At 44.8% G+C, this 9,445-nt stretch overlaps 1 protein-coding gene across 1 annotated transcript; it reads right to left on the reverse strand.

Moving 5' to 3' along the window:
* Positions 1-4,338: 4,338 nt before the first annotated feature.
* LIG4 (DNA ligase 4) lies at positions 4,339-9,401 on the reverse strand. The gene is made up of 2 exons (XM_019525340.1): positions 9,290-9,401; positions 4,339-7,348 (listed from the first exon to the last, which is right to left on the reverse strand). Exon 2 carries the CDS (start codon positions 7,325-7,327, stop codon positions 4,583-4,585), a length of 2,745 nt encoding a protein of 914 aa, XP_019380885.1. The 5' UTR covers positions 7,328-7,348; positions 9,290-9,401; the 3' UTR covers positions 4,339-4,582.
* Between the last annotated feature and the right edge of the window lie 44 nt (positions 9,402-9,445).

Genomic DNA, 9,445 nt, shown 5'->3' on the forward strand with positions numbered 1-9,445 from the left:
TGGGGCTGGGCAGGGCAGGCAGGGGGTGGAGCCGAGTGGGGAAGAGATTGGCAGGGCTTGGGAGGCAGGCAGAGCAGGGATAGGGGGCTGGGGGACCAGTGGGGATCCCCCCATGGTCCCCTTCCCCCTCCTACAGCTCCCCCGACTCCTTATTTACCAGCACTGGAGCCCTGCTGTTGGCACACTGCCTGCCCTGCATGGGCAGGGAGCACCAGGGCGAGGACCACACTGGAAGCCAGAGCATCTCTGTGGAGGACCCAGGCCCCAGTTGCCCCAGAGTGCGGTCCGGTACTGCGCCTTACCCCGCTTTTCTTTGCTCCGTTTTTTTTTGACCCCTGGATGTCCAGGGGTCTAATTTTGCCCCTGCGCTGCAAACTTGCAGCGGGGTGAACCTTTTCCCATTCCCGCGCATGCCTCTTGCAGCATCTCAAAAGGGGTTTGAGACGCTGCAAGAGACACATGCAGGCTCATCTGGATGCACCCCATGAGGTCATCCCGTCCAAACCCCTGCTCAAAGCAGGGACATCGCTATCCTAAGTATCCCATACAAGTGCTCCACTAATCTATGTCTAATAAACAACTTTGTCACACAATTACAAGGCATTGCACAAAACCACCAGGAACTCCTTAACATGCTACTGGTTAAGAAAGAGAAAAAGGACAATGTCCTGTTACTGAAAGGGTTGTTAAAATACCCTTAAGAGATCCAAATACATAGATTGTACTAAAGTAGAGGAATGTTGGCACCATTTGCAGAATTTTAAACAGAATATCAGTCAAAGTAAGGTAATCTACAAGAGAGGATAGAGGGGGGAAAAAAGAAACAGCAGGTCATACCCCTAGATTGGAAAAGGCTGGAGGGGAGGATGGGTTGCTTTTTTTTTTTCTTTCCTTAAATCTATCACACTTATAGAAGACTACCAGATACTTTATTAAAATATTGGAAAAGAAGACTGTTAAAAAAAGATATGATGGACATGATCAACCTCAGTGTGGCAGTGGTAGTAAATTATTCATTCTAAATTCCTTCTTCCTTACCTGTTCATATAGTTGACACAAAATAAATTACATCATTTTAGTTATATGTAAGTTAAACTATTTTTCAGTGTAAAAGAGAGCCTTTATAACATTTCAACAAAAACTTTAACTCCCACTATGTGTTTCCCTTCTTACATCCTTCCTTTAGGACCCCTTCTACTTCTACCAACATGAAAGAAAAGCGCCTTTTTGTAAAATATTTTTGTTTGCTTAGCAGGATAGGATTATGCACACAGACTAGTCACAACCTAAATAGAAGTCTAAACGAGTAAGAATGTGGTCCAATTTTTACCAGATCTTCCTATGTCTTTTTTTAAAATGTAGTTAATTAGTAATTACCAATGTATATGAATTGGGAGTACTGTCATTAAATTAATATTAAAGGAAGAAATACACACAGGCATATGCATCTTATGAAGTTACCAGTAATGGTATACTTAGAGCAATGGAAAAGCCCAATTAAAAAAATAAATAAATAAAATAATCAATAGATAACGTGAAAAGGAAGGAACCCCCTATATTTCTTTACACATTTTGATTTTAAGAGTACACTTTCTTGTGGGGGAAAGAAATTCATATGCCCCAACGGTTTTACTATTTAACACTGGTGCCCATGGTATGTGTATCACAAGTGGTGCACAGCTTCTGTGTGGCAAACAAATCCCAGGGGCTCATTAAAGGGAGGCTCCAAAACAGAGGCAAGAGGGGCTTGAGCCTTTGGCCTCATGGAGCAGAGCAGAACAGATGCTGTTACAAGAGAAGTGTCAGGTGTCATTGTCAAGAGCCAAGTTAATCTTTCCCTGGCCCTACAGCCACTGTCAAATTCAGGGCTTTGGTAACACATCTCTCACAAGATCATCCTGCCCTTGCTCCACTCTATGCAGTCAGAGGCTCAAGTTCCTCCCCCCCCACCCCAACTGCCTCCATTTTGGTGCCCTAGAGCCCAAATTCTAATCATATACACCTCTGGGGGCAGGGAACACAGAAAAGTAGGGCTGGAAAGGACCTCACAAAGTCATCTAGTTCAGCCTCTACTCAAGGCAGGGTCATCCCCGACTTAAACCATATCAAGTAGTAGGCAGGGTAGGTAGATTTGCACCCAAATCAGAGACGCATAGCATAAGCTTTTGTAAGCAGGGGGCTTACTTCAGTGTCTAACCTGCTCTTGAAAATTTCCAGGGATGGAGGTTCCACAACTTCCCTAGGTATCCTGTTCCAATGCTTTACCACCCTTATTGTCAGAAAGTTCCTCCTAATCTCCAACCTAACTTTCCTCTGCTGCATTTTGAAGACATTGATCCCAGGCCTGTCCCCTACAACCGTGGCTTATCATATCCCCTCCTCAGTCTTCTTCTCCAAACTAAATAACCCTAGTTCTTTCTACCTTTCCCCATAAACTGATTTTCTGCTAGCATGCATTTTCTTCCATTTAAATAAATCCACTTGTTCAGTATCTGCTACCTTTAAACATACCACATGAATCACTATACTTCTGTTAAAGGATTTATCGCACGTACCGGACTCAAAGATGACTTCAAATTTAAGACAACCCACCCAATAATTAGATTCTATGCATGGGAAATGTATGTTTTCATATATCCAATCTAATTAGTGGAAGATCACCTTAAATTCGTCCCCCCTGTCTCCCCACCATCCTGCGCTGCTGTGGGATGGAAGTCAGCAGCAGGAAAAGGGCCACACCCTGCCCCTTGTCCCACCATGGCCTTGCCTGTCCCCCCCATGCTTGTCCCCATCCTTTGCCTCCCATGCCTGCATGCCCCTCCTACTCCTTGCTCCCACACCTACTCCATCTGCTCACTTCTGCAGCCTGCCCCCATCCCTGCTTACCTTCTGCTGTAGCTCTGCTCCTCCAGGATACTCAGTAGTAGTAGCAGCAGCAGCAGCAGCAGCTCCTAGCTAAGCCAGATCAGGACCAGAGGGACCAGAGCCAGAGAAGGGGGCAACTGGGTGAGGGGAAGCAAGGAATGTAGGGGCAGGGTAGGCTTCAGAGAGTAGTAAATGGTGGGAGAAGCTGGGGTTGGGAAAACAGGCTGCAAATCCCACCCCCACCCCTGCAACCCCACAGCCACAAACTGCCTCCCCAATCCTCTGCCTAGCATGAACCAACCTAGCTTGGGACAGGTAGTGGCTCAGTTCCAGCTTCAAATGAACTATGCTGGAGCTGAGCTGCTAACTGAACCAATATCTGAATCAAAGATAAGGCTTTTATCCCCCCGAAACTGACTAAGAGAAAAAAAACCAAAACCTCATCTTGGATTTGAGCAAATATGGCATATGATACCTAAATTAATCTGGACATTTATATTTATTTCCAAGAAAGCAAATTAAAGGATAATTTGCAAAGTTAGCTTTTCATATCCATACTAGTTAAAAAGGTTAGAAAAGGTAAGTGAGAAAGGAATGGCCTTTCCATTTATTCACTTATATTACTCCAAATTATTTATAGAAAACCCATACTCAAATGGTAATTAGGGCTGGATCATTTACATTTTAACAGCAGTGGACAACACATTATTTCTTTACTGATGCAAATTCAGACACTAGAAATTCATATCCACTTAAGTAATAGGAAAAATATACAAGACAATACTAAAAGATACATGTTTTTATTTCACTTATTCAGCACAAAAATTCATTTGGCTACAAAATGCTATTCATTATTAAAATAATGGACACATTAATTAAAATACAGCCTTAATATGCAACTTAAATATTTAATTTTTTTATTCCACTACAATTTGGGGTTCAGTTCTTAAAGTCTTTTTTTTTTTTTTTGCATTATTGGTAAGGAATGAGTTAGGATCCTGTATAAATGATAAAAATAATTGTAAGCACAATAGAAGGAAGGATTCTGAATTAGCCAGCATGTAGCTTTCAGAGTTTATGCAAAAAATATTTTCTTCACAAAAATGTAGATGACCGTATGATAATTATGCAATTATTCAGTAGTGGCAGTTTCAATTAAAATGTTGCAGTATCTATATTTTAAATAACTGGAAAATATTAAAACATGTGACTGACATTTCTTATTTACAGGGAGTACAAGTTCTGATTTCTTTAAAAATATGATTGGCCATTCTACCATTTAGAAAAGTCAACCATAGCTCAGAAAATTACTGAACAGTACTGCATGCTACTTTTCTTCCCAGTGTAATGTACCTTGAAGCTTTTTTCTGCATCACTAGAACTGATAGCTCTCCTCCAATTCCACTAAGTATATGAAGGTTATTCTTTAATTTTTGAACTTACACAGCCATGCTTAGACCAAAAATGCCATAATCCTTGATCTGAAGCTATGCAGTCTCTTCACCACCCAAGGATAGTGCCAACAAAGTTAGACATTGCTACACTGCTTCTTGTTGGGGACACCAGTGTGCACAGAGCAGCACTGTTTTGGGGGACACCCCTGTAAGGCCCACTGAGTTTGCAATCTAGACCTGGCTCTAGAAATACAGAGAAGGATGTCACAATCTTTTATGTCCAGCAAGTTGTGAGAATGCTTCTACTTCTAGCTAAAGCATCTCTAAATTAAGTACTGATTTTCACTCTGCAGCTTTCCTTCCCTTATGGAATCTGTTACCCACAGTTCAGACAGAATTTTAAATTTTTTTTCAAATGTTCTTCTAAGCATTTTTATTTCTTTCACACGGGCACGATCTTCTCCCATAACGACATGGGACACTCCTTCCTTTAGCTGCGAGACAACTTTTGCTCCATAAAAACGGAGGTCCAAAGCTCTAATTGTTAGCCTTGTTCCACAGATCTTGGTTTTAGGATCATTAACAACAGCATAAAGGTCCAGGTATATGGTGTTTCGCCTAAACATACTGAGTGGATGACTGTCCCACGAGTACCGTTCTTCCAATTCACCAATTACTTCCAGAGGCATCTTTGCATCAATACTATTACTGACTCTTGAGAACACTTCCTTTAGTTGAGCCACATCTATATCTGCCGAGTAGCTGTCACCGTAACAGTCAAATTCACGTGCAAAATGTTGTTTTGTGTCTGGAGTCATGTGAATCATAAAAGCAGGCTGCCATGGTACAAACATTTTGGTTTGAAAACACTGTAAAAGCCACTCTGCTCTCACAACATCATGCTTATTGGAAGAGATAACGTTCTTCACTCTTACATTCTCAATTCCTGCAATGATGCAATAAGTGTCCGGTCCAGGATTCTGTACTACATTGCCACCACATTCTGCAATTTTGCTTTCAAGGTCGGATTTTGAATGGTTTTCTGTTCCAGTCAGAACGCAAAACTCAACATCTTCAAAAACATTTGACACCTTGCTTACATTAGAAAGATCAGGGGCTTTAAACTGCTCAGCAATACCAATTATTTTCTTAATCTTTGGCACAGTTTTCCGTTTCTTTTCTTGTGGTTCATTATTAGCTACATCAAGGTGCTTTGATGCTAGCTTTCCTGATGCTCTGCCTCTGAGCTGTTCTAACATACTCAAAGTCATGCATTCATGCCACTCCTTGTCCTCTCTTATTTTCTCAATTCGAGGAAATCGTAAAGTGCAGTCGGTTTTGTACATATCACTGGTAACAATCTCTGCTGCTTTAATCTGAACTATGACCGAGTTACAAGGTTCGATGTAGACCTCAGGTTTCTCAGTCCCACATAAAATGTTACAAGGGGGCTCTCTTTTACGGTAAGGCTTCCAGTGCTTAGCCAGTTTCAGACCAAGATCATAAAGTTCCTTCATAGTATAGCCAGAACCAACACGACAAATAGAGTGAAAAACAGATGGCTTTCCACCAGGAGGGGGAGTCTCTGCAACAGCACACAGAAAATGAGACATCATGCCACCACGCAACCCTTTTCCCCAGTAGCCACCAACAATTAAAAGATCTAATTCATCCATCAAGCCAGTGACATACTCTGGTTTGATTTTCAGCCAGCCCTCTCCACGTTTGTCCGGCTTGTAGAGGGACATAGGATCTTTTACCATGATTCCTTCTTCCCTGTTGTCTATTGCTTCATTCAGCGCATCGACCACTTCTTTTCTGGTACTACCGTGTGTTTTGTGCACAACATGTATTCTGCCTGCGACTGGGGTAAATACCTCATTCATAATCTCATACCTTTTGCTTAGTATCTCATGACCCAACTTCTGGTCATTAACCATTAGTACATCAAACACACAGAAGCACGTTTGCAGATCAGATTCCTCCACCATTCTTTTTATGTCAAATTTGTTTCCCTTCTGCATGAAAGTTTGTGTGTTGGGATTGTAAGCCATCATTTCACCATCAAGAATGCAGTTTTGTATGGTACTTTTAAACACGTTATGAATAAATGGAGTTAACGAACCTTCTAGGGGAGACGGCCCAAACTGCTGGGTATAATCATATCCATTTCTGGAAAAATACTTGTATACGTCTCCATCTTTGTGCATCTGCATACGCTCACCATCTAGCTTAGTTTCTATGTAGAAACGCTGGTTGTTCATTTGCTTCTCAATTTGCTGGATATTAGCAATAGCAGCAAGCATTGGTTTAAAGGCAGAAAACAATGCAATGGAAACGTCAGTGAGAGATACAGAAGGGTCATGCAGCTGTCTGCAAACTTTCTCCAGATCGGTCGTGACATTGTGTAATTCAGCAGCATCAGGATGAAAAATGGAAAATATGGTTTGCTGACTCACACCAAGTTTTAGATCCTTTATAATCATCCGGATCAACCACTTTTGTTCAAGTGCTGAGCTCTGAGTTATTAATTGAAGGAGACTTTTCTTTACCAGGTCCTTTCTTTTAGCAGCATTATTACTGGCAATTGAATCTAGAAGTTCATTCACTTGTTCAATAGTCAATTTGCCTTGCTCTGGGCACCTGGGTTTCAATACAAAGTAGGCAATCATTGCAAAGTCCCCAGCATCTCCACGTGAACCAGCTGGTGTTCTATAATTTAAAAGCTTTAGGGCATCTTTTCCTTCTTTGGGTAAATTAAGTAGTTCAATATACAGCTTAGCAAGCATGGTTTCTTTTATTCCATAAGCCATTCTTTCTCTTTCCAGTTGTGGAAGAATAAGTCGCATTGCGGGATAAAAAGAGTCCATGACATTCTTCTCCTTTTTATGGAGGGCACCATGAAACTTCCTCCATGAATCTAAAAAATCCTGGAAATACTTGGTTTTCTCTGGGCGGGATTTGCATTTCTTCATCCGTTCTAAAGTTGAGCAGAGATCTGCAAAAGGCACTTGGGATGCTACAGTTTGCTTAGACGATGACTGTGCAGCAGGTGTAGATGACATCATGATTTCCTTTTTTTCCCCCCACTGTAAAAGAGAAAAGAATAATTTTAAAATATTTTAAAATGAAAGAAAACGGGCTATTAAGTTACCATACTTCTAAACTCTTAGATGGGCATTCCAGAAGCTTTGTTTAAAGCAGCGGTTCTTAATCTTTTCAGACCCAAAGCATCCCTTGCAAAATGCCATTCTCCATTTTCATGGGTTTTTTTGCAAATGTTACTTAGTGCTGACGTTGGGTGGTACCCTGCGGCACCCTTGAAAGGCTCTCAAGGCACCCCAAGGTGACATGGCACCCTTGTTAAGAATCACTGGCTTAAAGCCATCCATATATTTCTCTCTACTGAACCACCATTACTTATGTGATGCTAATCCCACCACCACATCAGGCCCCTAACACAAGTCACAACACACGTATCCAGTGCCCAAAGCAAACAGGATCTGTTAAACAACACTGAAGAGGTGAGGGGGAGGGAGGCATAACTGAGCTCTGAACAGAATCTGCACCTCCTTCTTTCAGCCTTTTCCAAAGACTCAGCCTCTCCCCACCCCAGCACCTTCCCACCTGTGCTATCTAGAAGAGGGTGTTAGAAAGGGGTGTACGTGTGTGTGATGGGGGAGTCCACAGGTTATGACCCACATGGGTTTTCAGTTCAACTACTGGAGGTTTCCAGAATCAGAGAAGGGGGCACTGGGGTCTGACCCAGCTGTAGCTATCTCAGTGGTTCACCCAGAGACTCCCAGTGACTGTCGGCCCCTCTTCCTGTCCCTCATGGAGGCAGAAAAGTTGGGAAAGCCCACTGGCTCATGTTGTTGTCTGGCTCAGGGGTTTGTGCGCTAACCTCCTGGTGGAAAGGCTGCAAGTTCATATCTGGGTATGGACTCAGAGGCTCAGCTGGGAAGGGGGCCCCAGGGTGTCCACAAGGAAAATTTTCAGTTCTTGGCACTCTTGTTTCAAACCTATGATCAGCACTCACATCCCTGCATTTTTTGCCCCAAGGAATCTGTTGTCCCCTTTTCCTGTAGCCTCCCCACCTGAAGGAGGCTAATGAGAAACTTGATGGGCTGGGGCCACACAATTTAGAAGGGTGACACATAGGCCTGTCCCTCACTGACGCTGTCATTACTGACGATCTCTGCTGTCACTGTGTGGTGGCCACTGGCTCAACTGACTCGTTGGAGGGCCAGGGGGCACTGGCCAGAGCGCTCTTCTAGATGCCTAAAGTACCTCTGCCCTGCCCTCCGGACCCGGCCTTCACACCAGTCGCCCCATGAAACCCCTTGCAGGATGCACATAGAGCAGAAGGAGCCAGTGGTTGCTGGGCCTTGTGCGACAAACAGGCCCAGCTTTGCCTGACCCACAGCGCTCAGGGGCAGTACTGGCTCCCACCTACCACTGCTTTCCTGGGGGCAGGAACACATTAGAGCAGCAGGGCTCACCCCTGGGTTCCCTGCATGGAGCCCTAGGGCCCAGCAACCTCCTCCCCCCTGGGATTGGTCCCCAGAGGGCTTGCACCACCCCCACCAGTCACCACCTGCTAGGACTTGTCTCTGGGGGCCTTGGCACCGCCCCCATCAGCTGCCACATGCTGGGACTGGTCCCTGGGGGGCCTGGCACAGCCCCTGCCAACTGCCATATGCTGGGATTGGTTCCCGGGGGCCTAGCACCGCCCTTGCCAGCCCGTCTGCTGGGACTGGGGGGAGCCAACACCACCCCTTGCTAAGATTGGCTCCCGTGGACCGGGCCTCAACCCCGCCACCTTCCGTGACTGGCTATTAGGGACTGGCACCGTCCATCCCTCCGCCTGCCAGGACTGGCTTCCGCAGGCCACTTGTGTCCTACAGCATGACGAGGGGCAGCTCCCCCTCCCCTAGGGATGTACCACAGTGGGGGTGGGGGGGGAGAATAACAACAAGACAACACCCAGCCTCTTCCACACCCCGATGGGAGCCCCCGATCTGACTCACCGCCCGCGCCAAATGCCCCGTCCTGCCCCGTCCCTACTCCCCCCGGAATCTGTCTCTCCAGACCCACCCACTCCGAGGACACTAAGGGGAACAACTTCCGGCGCCACCGGAACTACCTACTCCCCCCCCCCCCCCCCTGGGGGTACAGCCCCCCCG

This window comes from Gavialis gangeticus, unplaced genomic scaffold (assembly GCF_001723915.1).
Source record: "Gavialis gangeticus isolate Ggan-Ray unplaced genomic scaffold, GavGan_comp1, whole genome shotgun sequence".
In the NCBI taxonomy this organism is placed as follows: Eukaryota; Metazoa; Chordata; order Crocodylia; family Gavialidae; genus Gavialis; species Gavialis gangeticus.